Consider the following 18,759-nt stretch of genomic DNA (forward strand, 5'->3'; position numbering starts at 1 on the left):
CCTCCGCCGGGACTTCATGTCTGTGCTTTGTCCCCTGCCCTGGTGAGTGGGCGCTGCCTGCTGCCCGTTTCGGGGGGAGGCGGAGATGCTGAGCCCGGTCGCTCCGTCTCCTGCCCGGGGCTTTGGAGTGGGGGCAGGGGCGGGGAGGGAGCGGCCGGATGATGCTGCTGCCGGCCTCGGCTCGCGGACCGCTCTGATGCCGCTTAAACCTCGCTCAGACCTTCCGGAGCCCTGAGGTGGTCTGAATGTTGTCCTTTATTTCCAGCCCCGATTACCTGAGATCAGCCGAGATGACTGAAGTGATGATGAGCACCCCGGCTATGGATGAGATCGGACTCAGCCCCCGTAAAGACGGGCTCTCGTATCAGGTGAGTGCTGGAGCCCCTGTGGAGCCGCCTGGGCTGGACCATGGGCTTGCTCCGGTAAACGTAATAGCAGGTCCTGCAGTAAGGGCTGGTCAGTGAGTTGTAGTGCTTACTTGGCTGGAAGAATTTGTCTGAAATATCACTTAGTTATCTGCTTAGATTGGCAGAGTGCTTTGTTTCTGAAGTCCCTGAACCCTGGCTTGTTGGGTGTGCACACAGGCTCAGTGGGTGAGGAGATGCCCTAAGGGTCCATGTCAGACACCAGGCTAAGAGGCTGCTGGGGTCTCTCTGACCACGGCTTGCAAATGATTTGTCTGCAGCAGAAGGGACTTGTTTGTACAGCACTCAAATCTTCCAAGCTGTTCCTTGATTTTCCCCCTGCTTGAAAGGGTGAAGTCCACTGTAAGATACAGTGAGGCAGGACGCAGCGCTGACAAGCCCTGAGGTGTGCATGCAAGCACAGTACCTGAAGGCATGAGCTGCATCCATTCTGCAACTGGTGATTAATGTAATTATCTTTTAACCTCTCAGTCCATAACTGAGGTGAAGGGGTGGTCTCAAACTCCAGCCTTTATCCTTCAGCCTCAGTACTTACAGTCAACCAAAGAGTGAGTTGTGTGTCTTTTTGTCTATTAGATCCGAGTTTCCCTACCCTGGCAGGAAACTTGTTGGTGAGGTTTAACACAGGAGCTGTACAGGACTTGTGTTACTCTGCATAGGGTGACTCTTCATGGCAGATTGCAGTCCTTCCTTTGCGGATGTGACACAGCCTGCACAGAGGCACTTGCTCTATGTGGGCATTCAGATTGGGTGTGCTGTTGTACACATGCATATTTATGTCTGAAAAATGAGCTACAGGCCTGTAACAGTGCTCTGAGGCGTGAAATCAACAGAACTTTGGGCCGCGGCTCAGGCAGAAGCCAAAGCTGCAGGGGAGGAAATGGGGCTGCATTGCTTTTTTTGGTCAAAATCTCTATCTGAACAGTGCAAGTAATTTAGTTTATTGCCTGTATGTGGAAATAGCAGTTCTGTTTTAGTGCTTGAGTTAGTGGAAAGCATATGGCCTTGCTTTCCTCTGCTACAGCAGTGGGAACGGCCGTGAAAGTTGAAGTTATTGCACTAGTCTTGCCAGATATTCAAACAAGTATCTTAAACAGTATACTGTATGCAGGCATCTAACCCACTCAGGTCAGATGTTGGTTTACTTATCCAGACTGTGCAGTGGGAGGCAGTCTGGGTGCCCTGCTTATTCGTGATGGATTGCTTCGGTGAGATTTTCCCCTAGTGTTAATGACTTCAGTGAGTCTGTTTGGGTGAACTGGAGAGCAAACCTCTTCAGCTTTGAATGGGCCATCTGAACCTGAAGGTGTTTGCTGTAACAACTTGCATCTATGCAGGGCTTGTCTAGTTTGGATCTGTTCTCTGTGGTGATCTGGTCATGGGGTTCTCAGGAGCTGCAACTGCCTTCTAGGCTTTGGCTCTGTTGTAAGCTGAACTGATGGCAGAAAGGCCTGAGGTATTGAGAGGGCAGATGCTGCTGGGCGGTGTGTGGGCTGGGGATGAGGTCTGCCTCTAAATCAGGTTAGTGCAAAGAAGATTGAGAGTAGGTTGCAACCTTCTTCCTCTTGACTGCATGGCTGAAAATGTCACTGAGAGAAGCTGAAATCATCCTTAAGCAACCGAAAATTGAAGTTAAAATAGCAAGGACAAATCAAATGCAAATAGTATCATGAATCCAGTTCTGTCTTGGGGTTTGGCACTTCTTGCTTCATCCTGCTGATGGAGAGCATTTGGTACGTGGAAAATGGTGTGCTGGTCTGAGGGCTGTAGTGCAATAACTTAAAACCAGACAGAGCTAACAGAGCATGACTGCTCCAGCACTGAGGCTTGAGCTGAGCTGCAGCATCTTACCTCACCCACCTGCAGAGCAGCGCGCTCACAGTGAGCGTGACCACTGTTGGTTACAGGAAGCAAAACGGTGGATCCAGAGCTATCAGAGGTGAGCTTTTAGTTTCCAAAGCTTCTCATTCTCTGTTGCAGAGATGACATGAAACTGGGGTTCAGTGTGCTGCCCTTAGGGCTGTGCAGAGAAGGATCTGTGACCTAACTCATCAACTACTGTTTTAAAGTACTTTTGTTTTCCTAGTAAAGCCTTGGAAGTAAACTGAGGAAACCAACACCTCCAGAGTGTAAACTCTTAGCAGTTTGGTTTCTTCACCCCATGATGCTCACTGAACGTCAGGGCTCCTGCCTGTCTCACTGGTTCCTTTTGGTGGAACCTGTGGCTTGTCAGCTTTTCTTCTGCCCACTCCTTGCCTCTGCTAATGCTCCAGAGTGTGTTTGTGCATCCCCAGGAGGTGTGCATCCCCCAGCAATGCTTCCTGCTGTTCTTTAGACTGCACATGGCTGCAGCGATGTGAAAACCTGAGCTGTAGAAGTCTCATGCCTATGATAACTTAGTTGTCTGTGTAGGCTTAGTAATTTGTATGTGGTTTCATTTGCACAATGTGCTTTCTCGGCATAGATACCTTTTTCCAGGTAGCGTGCCAAATGCTTGCAAGCTGATGTGCTAACTTCAAAGCCTTTTAGTACAGAGCAGTTTTATTCCTGCATTTGTGAAGTAAAGCTGCTCTGAGCCTACTGAAGGTGGTGGAAATGAATGGTGAAATCTGGATGCGAGTCTCAGAGCAGGGAGGCACAGACAAAACAGAAGATGCAGCTGAGGAGGTGATGTCATGCTGGGTCTTGCGCCTGCAGTGGAGAGCTATTTCTGGATCTTTAATAGATATCCCATAATTCCCATGGGACTGCTAAACAAAAAAACTCATTGAAATGCAGCTGATGGCTCAAGATGCCCCTGCTACAAGCAGATGTGCCTACGGAGGACTCTGTGCCCCTCCTGCCTGGTGGTCCCCGCAGAGCCAGGCCTTTTCCCTGCCCCTTGGAGCTGATGTTCTGCTTGCAGTTTCAGCACCAGGTAGACCTGTTCTCTGAAAAGCCTGTCAGCACTATGCCAGCTTGACCTCTAATGCCATCTTGCAGCAGCATGGGTGTTGCTGCCTGATTGAAGGCTGACTTGACATTGTCAAAACAGTGATGTGGGTCCTGCCTTATTTCTTGAAAGTGGATCTGAGCACGGTTGAAAACAGCCACTGAAGTGTTTGTTTTAAGCAAATACTGTGTCCTAAGCTGAGCATGCTGCTTTGCTGCAGCCTGACTGGCTGGTCTTGTTGGACCTCGGGCTACCTTCTGGGGGACTGGCATGAAGAGGCTGAGCTTGCCTCATGCCATCAGCTGGGGTTTGGTTGTCATGGGGAGCTTGAGCTCTTTAAGTCATGATCGCATCATGCTAGGATCTGTCTGGGTTAATCACAGCCACAGTTAGCTGTGAATGACGTCAGACTGGCTGAATCTAGGTGAATAGGCTTATTGCCCTATCCGGTGTTCATGGCAAAGGCCTGGGACATCAGTATTGTTGGGGGAATTGATGTTAGTGAGTACAACTTCTTTGCTGGCCCCTGAGGAGCTGCAGTGCTGAGGGACATGAGATGCATCAGAGTGGAAAGCCTCTGTCAGCATTCTACTTCACAAACTGGGGAGATAGAAAGCAGTAGTGCAGTGGCTTGGGGGCCTGTGAGGGAGCGACATGGGGCTGACCTGGGGTCTGGTGGTGATGGATGGAGGCTGAGATTCATCTTGTTTGCTTGTGAGGCACTTCTACACTTGGTTTCTCCTGGAGAAGTCCTGTGTGGGAGCTGGTGCTCGCCATTGCTGGGACACCTTGAGAGGCTGTGGAATTTAGAACAACTGAGTTCAGGATAACTTTACCTGTTCAGCTTCCACGTAGCACGGTTACTAGACAAGATCAGTTAGCTCAATTACTTCAGGGTGAGCTAATGCTTATTCCAGGGTCTTGGATGTTTACTGAAAACATAAGCAGTATATGGAAAGAGCAGAGCTCAAACTGATACCTTCCTAGCTATTCTGTGCAGGAAGAAGTGCTGTGCTGAAATTCAAACTGAGGACAAATAGCTCATGGTAACACCTCAGCACATGTTTTTTCCCTCCCTACTTGATGTCTCATTACTCTGATGGAAAATTGTTACGATGTTATGCTGCTGAAGTTTCCCTGCCTCTGTCCCCGAAGATGTGCTTGTGACCGAGGAGTTGTCATAGTTCATAAACCTGAGTCACGCTGTGTGCATAACTAGATGGAGCTCAGTTTCAAGTCATGACTACTGTATGAGTGAAACTTAGCAGTGCTGCTTCTTGTAGCTGGAAAATTCCTCTGCAGAAGGCACTGAGATGATTTAAATACTTCCTGGAAGGAGCTTGCCATGCCTCTTGGTGACAGCAGAATTTAGTTTCAAGAACTTGTATTTCAGATCAGAAACCAGAATTTTAACTTGATACTGCTGGAGAGGTCTCAAACTCACGTCTTAGTACTGGGAGGGGAGGTGGTGTGTGTACCTCAGGGTATATCCTGTCCCTGAAGTGGTATGCATCTCAGTGCAGACCTTTGTGTCTTGTATTAGTAATACCACAATGAGGTAAAACTTTCCCCCAAACAGTAACATAATCTGGAAAGATCTTCTTACCTTAGTTTCCCTGCAATATAACTGAAATAGCTTTCAGCCTCTACGGGAGGGGAGGCAGGCACTTTAACTCTTGGTGTGGAACACAGGGCACAGGTGGATGGTGTTTTGGATGTAAAGGTGTCCCTTGGATTATGGTAGCTCTGAACTAATCTCCTTAGCTGTCTGACGTCTCTCCTGCTTTTGGTGTTTCTCTCCCTGTGAATGCTCAGAGGGGCTGTGAGCCTCCCCAGGGCCAAGGGAACTTTCCATTCCAAGTTGCCAAGACTTCATTTGAGGATAGCAGAGCTAGATCATCTGAAACGGAGGCAAACATGACTTTCTGCAGATCATTTCAAGCTTTCGTTTCAAGTACTGCTCTTCACCGCTCTCACTATATTGAAAGATAGGAGTTCCCAGAACATCATCCGGAGAGGCCCACGAAAACCATTCTTGCTGCTGCAAGCGAGAAGCAGTGTTGAGCAGAGCATGAGTGTTTATTGCTTCTTATGCTGTAAAGTTGTCAGATATCTCTTGCCATGGGCTGGGAGCTGTGACATGCTGCAGAGCTGGGGAAACCTGCAAGCATTGCAGCCATCATGCTGTATTAGGGGGTGAGGAAGAGAGGGAGCTATCTTTGAGCTACTTCTGAACTTGCTTTTGGCTGGCCTTCCCAAACAGCTGGTTGGTGGCTGTCGTTTGGGGACAGGTAGTTCAGTGGTAGGCTCACTCTGATAAGTATGAGGAGATTGTGTTCTTTATGTGCTGGGGAGATGCAGAGTCATCTTTCCATGTGGGTGAGCTGGCTAATGCAAGAGGAGAAGCTCCTAGGCAGGTTTCCACAGCCAGGCTGTCCTGGCTGCGGTGCGAGAGGGTGCAGAGCTGGCAGGTAAGATCTGTGCCTGCTGCACTCTTGGGGGGAACTCACTGCAAGCTTTTTCCAGAAGCTTTTCTTCCCATTGTCTAAACCTGGAGAGGGAGCAGATTCTGCTCATGGGAGTGACATGCAGCATAGCACTGCTCGTGTGGATTGATGGAAAGCTGGTGCTTGCTAATCTTGGTAAAAAGAGCCTTGCAACTCAGCTTGTTTTGGGGTTGACCCAGGAGGCTTTTCCATCCCATTTCCCTGGATGTGCAAACGAAGTCTTAATCTGCAAACCACTTCCCTTCAGTCCCTGTACTTGGCCAGCAGTGCAGCCCTGCTTGTCACATGCTAGGAAATTTGCCTTTGTATAATTTTTCCATTGATGGTCCACACCCCTTGAAAATGTAGTTGCAACATCTCACTTCATGCTGCCTCTATGATTAAAAGACATGACTTAGTGGAAAAAATCTTGACCTTCTTGGGTTTGGTCTGTCCTGCAGCTATTTGAGATAAGATTGTGCTGGTTTTTTATTAAAAAAGCTGCACACCATGTTTCAGGGATTTTTTTTATAAGGAAATGACTGCTTAGCTTCTGGAAAAAAAAAAAAAAACCTGTCAGACTGTTTTCAAAGAAATTGCTCCAATTTGACCCAATGTGCTTAAAATGATAGCAGCCAAAGGTTAGTTTAATTATTAGACTGCTATTTTTCTTGCACAGGAGGCTATTTTCATGACACTATCAGCTTATATAACCTCCTGAACCACACTTCTTTTTCCATTGCAGCCTTCTAAACAATGTCAAGGGTACTTTTTTTTCCTGTCTTGAGTTATCAAGTTGATGCTTTAGAGCTGTTGACTGTACTTCCAGTAATGTACTGAGTGTTTGAAACTGCCTTTGTTTGGCTGAAAAGCCATAAAGCTCCAAGAAACTGTTCTGGTCTCACTTATCCTGAGAGTGGCACTGTGCAAGGGCAACTTGTGCATTGAGTCACTTTCTTGAGCATCTGCTCCCAAAGTTACTCTGCCTGACTATATAAAGTAGCAGCCTGGCTTTTTCAAGTTGATAATCTGGTTCCTACAAAGCTTTTCAGTGTGGCTAATAGCTGCTAGGCTGAAGAACAAGTTGATGGAGTGGGGTTTGGGTAAGGCTTTGCCAGACTGGTGGGATACCTGCATGATCATGAGGAATGTGGTGCTTCATGCTCAAGGCTTCTGGGCCAGGAACCTGCTTTGGAGCTGGAACCACAAAGATCAGAAGAGATGAATTCTTGCTCCCAAATGAGTATCCAAGTGCAGTGTTCCGATGTGAGGTTTCCTGTGCTGCTCTCCGCAAGGATGCTCTTTTGGCTTGGATGAATTCAGGTGGTGTTCAGAGAAAGCGTAGTACAGGGCTCCTCGTGTCATCTGCACCTCCAGGAAAAAGCATTTGGTGATAAGCCTCTTCAGGCCGTTTTAATCAACCATGATGGAAAATGGATATGCAGATAAAATGTTCTGAAATAGTCTGAGCTGCTTAGTCTTCTGGATACCAACTGGGGGATCTGATACGGGAACTGGCTCTTGTCACTGAATGCTTTTTCTCAGAATGAGGTGGGGCTTGTAGCTGTTCCACTAGCAAGGCATTCCTGTTCTGTTCACTCTGCCATTTAGTTATGCAGACCCACTGTTAACATTCCAGCACAGCTGAATGCAGCTTTTCCTGTATCTATATTTTTGCATTAGTTTCTGGAAGGATCAAAGCCTGTAGCCCTATGGCACTACCTGTGGGTATGGGCCCTGATGCTGCTGCTATGGGGGAGTGGGGTGAGGTATTTCTTTGCATTTTGAGGGACTGGGGATAAGGAGGTCCTTGTACTTTGTGCTGGGATGCATAATTCTTAGCTGTGCCGTAGATACCTCCAGCTCTAAGAAATGTAGTCCCATTTTTGACCTTTGGGTCAGTCTCTACCAATTCCACAGACCATCTTCCTGCTGAATTTCACTGCTGATGGATAGCAGCTGTAGCATGCAGAATACTACCAGAATGCAGCTGAACTTCTCATGCAGACTGTTTCTGATGCCTAGGAGTGACACCAGGCACAGACCCTTACTGTGAGGGTGAGGACTGCTCTGGTGCTGTGCTATCTTGTGCCTCCTCCTCCTTCTGGCAGCAGTGCCTGGAGCACAAGTGTAGTTTGTGTAGCTTGACTGGCAGCAGGAAACAAGATCAGATTTGCAGATTGAGATAGCTCAGTTTGCAAACTCATGAGCATTCATGCAAAAGCTGTGGTGGGAGGGGGTGAGGCTTTTGGGTAAATATCCAAAAGCAGGTGCCTATTTGATGAGCCTTATCCAAGCAAATGTATATGCTTTGAAAGCCTCTTGGGCTGTGCTGATTTCAAGTTCTCAGCGATTACTAAGAAGTTGAGGGGTTTTTCCCATCCCCCCCGTTGTGTACTCTGTGTCCAGACTAGTCCACCCTGAAAACCAAGTTTTGAGAGTTGGATGTTAGCTAAGACTGCTTGAGAGCAGCTCCTCTCACAGGCTGTTTCTTGGCTCTTTCAGATTTTCCCCGATCCCTCTGACTTTGACTGTTACTGCAAGCTGAAGGACCGCCTGCCCTCAATCGTGGTGGAGCCAACGGAGGGCGATGTGGAGAGCGGGGAGCTGAGATGGCCGCCTGAGGAGTTCCTCGTCCAGGAGGAGGAAGAGGAGGAAAGCTGTGAAGATGCAAAGGAGGACAACAAGGAGCAATAAATGGCATCTGAGGAAAGGCAAGGGACTGCACCCTTCTGAAGGAAGAGCCACACGTTTTTTGAAAGTCTTTTTAAAGAGAAAAGACAAGTTCAACTTTGCACCTGCAAGATTTTAGTTTTTTTGTATTCTCTGTATTGAGAACTGAAGCCCTTGGTGTCACCAGACCTTCTGAGGAAGGAAGGAAGTAACGCAGAGAAATGTTTGCTGTTCTCGAGATCACTATCTGTATTTTTCTGAGGTGGAGGCAGCAGTGAAGTTCCAAGCACGTGGCAGAGGGTGACCACCTGAGGGATGCTGGAGGGGGGAGCTTGGGGATGGGGAGTGCAGAGGGAAGCCAAGCAAAGCAGTGTTCAGCTGGGAGCTGCTTTTGACCAGAAGCCTGAGAACAGAGCGGTCATCTCAGATTTGCTTTTACTAAAGCTTCCATTTTCTGTGTCTGGAGGTGGAAGGGTTTGTAGCAAAGCGTCACAAAATGCTCTAGTGCTGAGGGACCTGTAGCTTTCCCCAGTTCAGCACCTCCTAGGATCAAGTGAGCATCCTTAGGAGTAGTGGGCTTCTTGCTCTTGCTCTTGAGCCTGTACCAATCACTTTCCCAAAGCTGTCTTTTCACCCTCTGTTTGCCTTTAGACCTTTCAATGCTGAACAGCTGTATTTGCAGGGTAATGTTAGGCTGCTGCTTGTCATCTCTGCTGCTGCAAGGCCCCAGTTGATCTTGCAGGCAGTTAGCTTGAGGTAGTGCAGATTTGATGTAAAGACATCCATTTGCAGCATGAACTAATGTAGATTTGAACACATGGATTTTTCTCTCCTGTTTGCCAAGGCTACTGTGGTTGGTCTTGTCTTGTTCCAGTGCCCAAAGCTAAAGGGTGAGGATTGTACCTGCTTGCCTCAGTGTCTTTGAGGCTGTAGGGTTTCATATTATCTCAACTTGCTGGTCAGTGGGCTTGTGAGGCTTGGGGACAGGTTTGGCTGCTCCTGCACAGGGACCTGCAGAAGGCTGCCAGACTGGAGGTAATACAAAGACTTAACACCAGATAGTGTGGATTATCAGTGAGGAGGTAGAGGGGAGCTCTCTGGGGAGTGTTAGCCTGAGCATCCTGAAACAAGGATGAGATAGCTGTTTGTGGGTGTTTAATGGAGTGCAGACTGTTCTGTAAAGTCTGTGTTTGGGTCCTTCTCACTGTATCCTGCTCCAATGAGGAGCTGTCTGTCTCTGTTTGGGGAGGGAAGTCTGGTGCCACGTGGGGTAGCTCACCATTTTCCTGGGAAGTGATGCTCTTGTGGCTTTGTGGGCCAGCTCAGGGAGCCAGTTGCTCTTGGAATAGGATGAGAACAGTTACTACCTAAACCAAATCCGGAGTCACAGAAGAGTAAAAGAAATGTCAAGGCCTTAACCAAACTTTCATAATAATCCCAATGCCACCCTCCTTTGCTTGTAACAGGTTCCATTTTTAAAATCTATTTGAACATGTGTATTTGTATTTTTAATACCTCATGAGTAGTTGAACGCTGGCAGGGGTCGGGAACTGCTTTTAACCTATTAGCAGGATCATTTTAGTCTTGTCTTGCTTGTGTTTTAAACATAATGGCAATAACTTCTCAGCTCTACATAACTGTTTCAGGCAGATAGGAGTTTCGAGATGAGCTTGTGCAAAGCAGGAGAAATTCAGTGTTCCCGCACTGCAGCTGGTCTCTAGCCTTGCAAGCCTGGTTATATTCTCCCTGCCTGTCTGGGTGGATGATTTATCACCAAATGGTCATCATGTAGTGATACCGCTTTCTCTGATGGATTCAGCTGTTGTATCTGTAACACTTGTTCTAATCTTGCTGTCTTACCTGAATGAGCTTATACACCTGTATACCAGCCAATTGTCCTATTTCTAAGTGTTACTCTCAGTCTGTACCACCAAGTCAAAGCTGTATATCAAAGATACTATCATCTGGCAGCAATGAGATGGCAATCCATGGACTCAAAACCTGCTGTCTGCCCTAAAGACTTGTGTATTTCTGTCTGCATCCTTTTGTGAAAGTATTGTGTATATTTCTATTTGTTGAACGCATCTAAGGAACAAAGCACTCCAGTAAAACTACTCCTGTTGTAGGATATACATTCTATATTTCTGTAATTCTTTTTGAGCCTCAGGGAGAAGCTAGCATTTTTTTCAAACTACATTTTTGTCACTGTGACAGTTGTAAATAAAGTTTGAAAATGCTTTCCAAACATACTGGTTTTGTTCTTACTAATGGATGGGTTTGGATGGTTGACTTCCCAGGTAATGACCAGTCCTTGTTTCTGGTATGAGGTGTGCTGATTTGCAAGGTGAACATAAATATCCTGAACCATCATGTCTGTCAGGCTGAGGCTGTCCTTTGAACCTGGAGATACTTGTATTCACCTCAGAGCATGCTCTATGAAATCATGAACCCAAATCAGCTTGGAGAGCATGGGGCAGCATCTTTGCCTTCCATCTTCCTACAGTTGCTTATTGCTGTGCAAAGGGCTGCAGCAAAGAAATGTTCAATTTTTCTATCCCAAAATTTCATTTTAGTTCTCTTTAAAACTTCATATCTTATAACTATAAAGGTTATAAATTTATATCTATAATTCACATCTAATGTCCTGACTTAACCCTGCAGAGCATGAAGTTGCAATCATTAAGAGCTGCAGCTATTCTTAGCTGTGCTTAGTAGCAGTACAGTACCTGTGCATCTTACCTTCCCTGAGCAACAAGTGTGAAGACGTCTTGCCTTGTATGCTGTCAGTGCTTCAGCCAACCTATCTATGTTGTCTGCTTTGGCCATTCTGGGTCTAGAGGACAGCTCTGAAGCAATCAGATATGCTTTTACCTGCAGTTGCATGTTTCAGTTTGCAGTACTGTCAGAGGAAGATCTAGAAGAAACTGCATTTGAGTGTGGTTCTGAACCTGTTTGGTGTAGGAAATGAGACCACACTAGGATTCATTAATTCAAGCTGTATACTTAATGGGATTAAATCATCCCCTGAAATGATGTGATAAGCAAATGCCATGGAATACTCATATCTTTCAGATACCTGGAGAGAAGTTCCTATAATTCGGCAAGTAACAGGCTCTGATCTTGCCTATGTAAATGAGATGAATGGTTAAAATATGCTAATGGCCCTCAGATTTAATTCTTGAACTGAGAGCGTGTTCAACATGAACCCCACAGTTCAACGATTAATTGTGTTCTACTCAACTCTTGTGGATATTTTCTGCTTTGGAAAAAAAATGCAGGGTGGGTGGACGTTGACTCTCCTGTTCTTGAATCAGCCTTTAGTTAAAGTGTGCCTTGGTTTCTTCTCTTCCATGGGTATAGTACTTCTCTTCATGTGGAAGAAGCTGCACCGCTTCCAGGATGAGGTACCGGTCTCAGACTTCTAATTCATGGAATGGTTGAGGTGAGAAGAGACTTAAGGAGGTCAGCTGGTTCAACCCTTCTCAAGCAGGGCCTTATGGAGCAAGTTGTCCAGGACCAGATCCAGATGTCCATGTCTTTTCTGGTCTTTGGATCCATCTGTTATGGTCTATCTGGCCCTGAGTCACCCTGAGTGGGTGGTGTAAGGACCTCTTTGCATATATAGCACTTTATTTCTGTTCTTACCCTCATTCCTCCCACCAAAAGCAATACCTTTGGCTGTCATTTAAACGTCACGTGTTTGTTCTCACAACTTTGCCCTACAATTGCAAGTGGTGATAGAAGTTGTGTACTGTTGTCTTGCTTAGCTCAGTCTGTTCCCCCTCCCGAACACTTGTTATTTTTGGTGTGTATCCATTTCTTTGATTTTATTGGAACATGTACTCACCTGAGACACACTGAGTAGGTGAACTTTTGGTATCTGGGTGCAGGTAGGTGAAATTACTGCTCTGCAGGACAACAAAGATAATTTGCTGTCACTAGGGCATGTGGAGGGTAATGACTAATCCAACACAACTCCTCACTGCAGGTCCTGCTCTGCTGTGACCATGGTCTTCCTTGCCTTTGTGAGTGGGAGAACCAGTGTCACCATCCCATAGCCAAGTGAGGATGGCCTAGGCTTTCTCCTTCCCATTCATACCGCTGTGTGAAGTTTGCAGAAGCTGAGGACAAGGAATTTAATTCCCATGGTTGTTCCCTGGACCCTTCTAGAAGGTGTCAGCCAGGTTGGCTCTTCCCATCACTGGAATGGGAGCAAAATCTCATCTGAAGGCTAAACATGGTGTAGTGGCTGTACTGGTGCCTGTTCAGGACACGTGAGGTGGTCATAACAAAAAATGAAAGCTTATGAGCGTTGTTTGTAGTTGGGAGGAAAGCGGTTTCGGGCCCAACATCGCTGCACTGGCAGGAGAGACCCAGTCACAAGTGAGGGATGACAACGTCAAACACACTGTTTTGAGAGACTTGAGGGGCGGGAGCACTGAGCAGGGAGGGAAGCCACAAAGGAAACACGTACTGAGCCCTCCTTCACTGCCAGCACTGTAACCACACTGTTACTGTAGCAGAGACCATCAGCTTCATCTGATAAAAATAAGCAAGGAAGTCAAGTGTGCGAGAGGGAGAGGATGTCAGAAGCCACGCATGAAAATGTCACAGCTTGCTTTTATTTTCAACACTTCCTTCTTTTTTCTGCAGCCAGTGAGCTTGGTGGGCAGGTATTTCCCACAGCACTCCCTGCAGCAAGCACCGCTTTCCCAGGCATCCCGTGCTTCGGGTTTCTGCGTGGCTGTTGGGTCTGCTGGGAGCTGCACGGCCAGGCCCATGGCTCTGCTGCAAGCTGCTGCTTCTGCAGGCTCCACAGGCTGATGCTCTCAGTTTTGCAATGGTGGAGTTGGCTGCAAGCTGCACTCATGGAAGAAAAGAGGGTGGAGGAATTTCAGGTGTTTGAAAATCTTCCCCACAGGTTGTCTGCATCCAGCAGCCTGAGCCAGGCAGGCTGCAATCAGCTCGACAAATATTTGCCAAGCGTAGGCCTTCCTGCACTGTTTTTGATGACTCTTTTCCATGGGGGTGGCTGCTAGTGCTGTGGCTGGCGGCTCTGCCTTGGCTGCTGCCTGTGGGGTGATGATGGACCCCTTCCAAACAGCGCCTGCTTGGGGATGGGATGGTGCCTTCCCAGTGCCCTGTGGTGTGGGGGTGAGCTGGCTGGAGCCAGGCATCCATGGAAGCTGCAGCACTTGCAAACGTAAACACCCTTGCAAATAACCTTGTGTAGGAAAACCCTTTGCAGCACGCAGAGAGCAGTGTGCTCGCAGGATTTGCCACTCAGCCCCCTCTTCCCTCCTCCCATGCCTCAGAAGCTTGTCACCATCCCCATCACCTTCTAAGCAATTGCTTTAATCCCTTAATGCTCCAGCATTACCTTTGACACTTTCGCAGGAGGGGTGAGGAGTGGGGGTTGCAGCAGGTGCTGGGGAAGGTTTTTTTGTGCACAAACCTACTCTGCAGGTGGGAGCAAGGGTTTTGCTGGGGTCTGTCTGCCTCACCAGGCTGATCTGCACCGGGATTATGATCTTCTGCACCAAGACAAGGGATCTTTGTAGTTTTGAATCTTGTGACCTGTCTCGCTGTGGGACGTTCAGCTGAGATAAAATAGGGTTTGCCAAAATGTGCAGCACTAAGATATCAGTTCCCAGCGGGGGCCTGCTCTGGGTATCTGTTTGCAGCAAAGGCAAGGGCTTGCAGGTCTTTTTATGGGGTGCAGACAGCCTTGCTGTGTGCCACTGAGCACACCCAGGGTGTTCTGGCCCTTCCAGGGGCCTTTCTCCATTGCCCCATGTATTTTGGAAAGACCACATTCTCCCAGTGTGCACTGCCAGCAGCGTCCTCCCTGGTTTCTCCCAGTAGTGTCTGTTGCTGCTGCAGGGGTAAAGGATTCCTCTGTGATCTCTGCCTTACTTCATCCAAACACCTAAATCTCAGTAACTACTATTGATCTCTGCAAAATATTTTGGCCACACCTGTGAAATACAACATCTAACAGTGGTGAGTGGTCAGTGCTTTCCAGAAGATTTCTGTACCTATCTCTCCTCACAAACCTCGGGCACTTGTCTACAGAAGAGTTTGGATGAAATAGCTGTCAAGTTTGAGGACGCTTGGTAAGAAAAATATATCAAGAATCACTCTGGAGAGATACTTTCTTTGAGTTTTGCACAGGAGGACAGAGAAAAGCTCCCAGCTGCAAGCACCAACAGCACCTCATGTCCTGGCACTGGGCTCATCACACACAGCTGCCTTCATCTTAATTAAAGCCTGAGAGTCTAGCCTGAGATAATTGTTTCGTCTCTTCCTGTACTCCACAGAGGAGGTAAACATCTCCAGAAGATGATTCATGTTAACAGCCTATCTGGAAAGAATGACTTCTTGGAGGTCCTCCGGCTCTAAATAAAGAGATTTAGATAACCAGGTGGTTTGCATGCCTGGCTCTCAGGTAACTGAAGCTGAACCTCGCCTCTCATTTCCCTTGTGCTCCTGTCTTACAGGATTTGTGTCTTTGTGTGTCGAGGCCTCTGTTTCCGTAGCATGAAGATGACGACCTATGCATACTGTGTTGAGTTTGGCCATGTAAATTTCATGTTCCTTGACCACCACCACAAAAACAAACAAACAAACAAACAACAACAAAAAACACCCACACAAACCAATAGAGTGTTTGCGAAATAAAATGAAACGGAGAAAAAAACACCCACAAAACTGGGACTGGGAAGAATGAGAGGAATATCGTAAGAATGTGGAAACAAGATGGTAAGAGCACACTCATACTGAAGTCTGCAGTAGATCCCATTGACTTTAGAGAGACTTAACCCCATGCTGAATGCCGGACATGTGCTTAGTACTTGATTTAGCAGTTGGCAGCCCTGCCTGTGGCTGGGTCCCTTCCAACCCAAGCCATTCTATGATTTCTGCGATGAACTTTTCCTGTTTTTTTGGCTTTGGCACTGATGGGCAGCCTGCTTGTAGCTGCTCCCTTGCTTCCACACATGGGTTCCCTTTTGAGGAAACCTCCGGCTATAGGCGCGCCTTTGACCACACCGTTTCTTTCTGTGCATCGTAAGAAACGACAGACAAACAGCGTCTACTTACCAGGAATTTGTGGCCTGTATGATTCAGGAAGAGTTATTCTTTCCACTCTAATTTCTCATACGAAAATGTAGCTGGCTTTAGTATTTCTCTTGAGCATTTTTCTGTTCCCATACATTCCAGCCCAGATGCTGTCAGTGATGGCTCCCCTGTGCAGGCTGGCTGCATCTGAATCTTTCTGTGATTCCTCCTTTGCCAGAACCTTGCAACCAGTGGTAGCAGATGTCCCACCAGGGAAGAATACATGGGGACCAGCAGCATGGCAAAGGAAACAGCAGTTTCCCCTGTTTCCTCCCTGAATGCAGGCTTTGTAACACCTCTTGAAGCATTTTGTAGGATAAAGACCCATGAGCAGTGGTGAGTAACAGATTGCCACTTGCTTTGCAGCCAGCTGCAGATGCAGCAGTACGTGCTGGTCTATGCTCAGTGAAATGCTCTATGAGCAGAGCAGATGAAAGGCACTGTGAAAACACAGTAGGAGAAGCATCATTAGCAAGGATGGTATTTTCACTTTGTGTAAGTTGATGCCTGCGTAGCCATTAATAGAAAGAGAAGTGAGAAAATGATGCCTCTAAAGTTTTATTTCATGTCTTGCCTGCTATTTAGTATGCTATATAAAGACCCAGCCTGGAGCTACTTCAATGAAACTATTTGAATTCTTAACATGAAGATGCGTGGAAGTGTTTGCAGGTTTAGGGCTCGTTTTCCTTGCTCAGCTGCCTCACTCCTCCAGACAAATGTCAGCCTTGAAAACTGAGTGCCAAAGTTTCGTCTGTGACCAAAACAGAGTGAAGGACCATGGCAAGGATGGGTTACTGGCAGGAGCTGATAACAAGCTAACTTGGCTAATTACTGTTTTTAAAGTCCAAAGTCACTGGAAAAAATGACTAAAGTTACAGTTCACACACCGACGATGAGAAAAAAGCTGACTGGAATGTCTGAGTCACCCACCCTGAACACTCCTAATTATAAGGAGATATACATTTTATATGCTGCGGTACATATCACCAGTGTGCGGAGATGCTTGGAGGAGCCTGCTGGCTATTGCTGGGGGTGCTGTCTGCCAGGAGATTTGAGGCTGGGTGACATGACCCAGTGGGCTGTGGCAGAGGGTCATTTTTTGTGCTTTTTTGCTGTTTTTTTTTTTTTTTAGTTTTTATTTTTTCTGTAGATGATGGCAAGAGGATGCTCTCTGCAGGGTGAGCCCATGCCCGCCCTCCCTACCCACTCGAGGGTGGGAAGAGCAGCAACTGCAAGACCAAGGTAAGCAGTGGCAGTACGGTCGAGGGAAAGTGAAAGAAAATGTAAGGTGCAATTCTTCCTTTTAGAGAAGCATGAGCAGATCAGGACTCTTCAGAGATGAGTGTAAGCTTATGTTGAAGCCCCAGCAGTACCTAGCACTTGGCTCCAGGCTGGTTTGCATCCTCTGCCTGATCCCATTTGCCTGCAAAGGAGCCAGCCTGGCTTGCATGAACCTACACACTCTTTATTCAGGGCTTCTACTTATCCCTTCATATTTTCAGACGCTCACCTTCCCAGTCCAAATTCGGGCAGTGTACAAGAGGATGATATTCCAGTGGCTCCTGGACCCATGTCCAACTCCAGTGCCCAGAGGCATCTCAGGAGGCAGCAGGGCTGCACAGACTGTTTGACCTTCACGTGGGCTCCCCAGACAATCCCACATGACACGTGGGTTTGATGTTGTTCTGCACAGAAAAGCATAAAGATGTCCTGCCACCAAGTGACAACCTCAGGTGCTGGTCCTGAGGTGGTGCCAACCCCCAGGATGAGGTGTGCTGACAGTATTTTTCCTGGATTACCTTTGCACCCATGTGACTGAGCTTTCTCAACAAAACATGCAAGCAATTTAAGAGCTGAGGCCTCGTTAGAAAAAAAAACGCTGAGCTTGTGACAGGTAGTTCGTGTATCGAGCACAATTACTTGATAAGCATAAAGCTTTGGAAAAATCCAGCATGGAAAGGGTTAGAAGCTCAGTTGCGTAATTCCTTTAATAAGTTGTTTTGTCATAAGCCTGTATCATAAATGGGCAGGAGTGGTGGAGGCGGTGGCGGAGGAGGAGGACGAGGGCATGGATGAAAGGCTGCTTATAGCCTCTGCAGGCTGAGGAAGGTGAATGCCATAGCTCATTTGCTGGGTGCTAACCAACGTCATTACCTATTTCTTTCCTTGTGAAGTGGTAGCGTCTCACCTGTGGTTTGACCTTGTTCTTCTTTTGTTCGGAACTTGTCCCCTCCCTTCACCTCCTTCCAGTTGTTCCCTCCCTGGGGGTGAGAGGGACATTCCTGTGTTCCCTGAGGGTGTGAATGGAGCAGTCGGGAGCTGAGGGAGGTTGTCAGTATATATACCCAGGAGGAAAAAGGATAATTTATGACTTCTGGACCACAGGTTTCCAGCATGGAGGCTTGTCTCCTCCCAGACAGATCTCAAACCCTCCTGCTGTGCTGGGCATGCCACCAAAATTCCTGCAACCCACAAGCAGAGCTGTCCAGAGAGGACAACTCTGCAATGCAATCAGGGTTTGTTGCTTTGTTTTTTTTTGTGTGTGTGTGTGTGTTTTTGTTTTATTTTTTTCCATGTAACCTTGCAGGAAAACAATACATTCATGTTTCTTAGAGCACCCTATGATAGGGCTGGTGCATACTTACTGGCACTGCTGCTGCATCCTGGGAAGCTCTCAGGCATAAGCACAAGCAGGAGGGCTGGAGATGTGCTTGTGCTTTCCAACCAAGTCCGAGAAGAATGGGGAGAAGATGATAGCAAATGCACATGAGGGACAAACCAGTGTGTAGAAACACCTCAGCATCTTGTGTTTGCACAAGATATACCCTCAGGTCTATGTGGGGTTGTTGAGCTACCCTGACGCCTGGCAAGGATTTCCTCATAGAGCATGGTGCTGGCAGGGTTTGTGGTTTGTGGGGTCTGCCCTATGTTCTCTGGGACATACCAGAGTATGGCAGTCTGGTTTATCTTGGGAAAATAAACTAACTGGTTTGAGTGCCATAGGAAAGAGGAGGGGTAATTGAGCCCTGGAGTTGTCTGCTACCTCCATTCTGTGGTATTGATTTGCAATCCAGGGAATGGAGCAGAAATCATCAAACACAAGCTGCGAGTGTGGAAAGGAAGG

The 18,759-nt window shown here is 47.3% G+C and overlaps 2 protein-coding genes across 3 annotated transcripts in view; one reads left to right on the forward strand and one right to left on the reverse strand.

Annotated features, from left to right (window-relative positions):
* Positions 1–18,759, reverse strand: part of ALK (ALK receptor tyrosine kinase) — a 751,299-nt gene that overhangs the window by 476,180 nt on the left and 256,360 nt on the right. The window lies entirely within an intron of this gene.
* Positions 7–10,763, forward strand: LBH (LBH regulator of WNT signaling pathway). Its single transcript, XM_003203708.3, has 3 exons — positions 7–42; positions 266–368; positions 8,349–10,763. Exons 1-3 carry the CDS (start codon positions 17–19, stop codon positions 8,538–8,540), a joined length of 321 nt encoding a protein of 106 aa, XP_003203756.1. The 5' UTR covers positions 7–16; the 3' UTR covers positions 8,541–10,763.

The sequence above is a fragment of the Meleagris gallopavo genome, chromosome 2 (assembly GCF_000146605.3).
Source record: "Meleagris gallopavo isolate NT-WF06-2002-E0010 breed Aviagen turkey brand Nicholas breeding stock chromosome 2, Turkey_5.1, whole genome shotgun sequence".
Classification (NCBI taxonomy): Eukaryota; Metazoa; Chordata; class Aves; order Galliformes; family Phasianidae; genus Meleagris; species Meleagris gallopavo.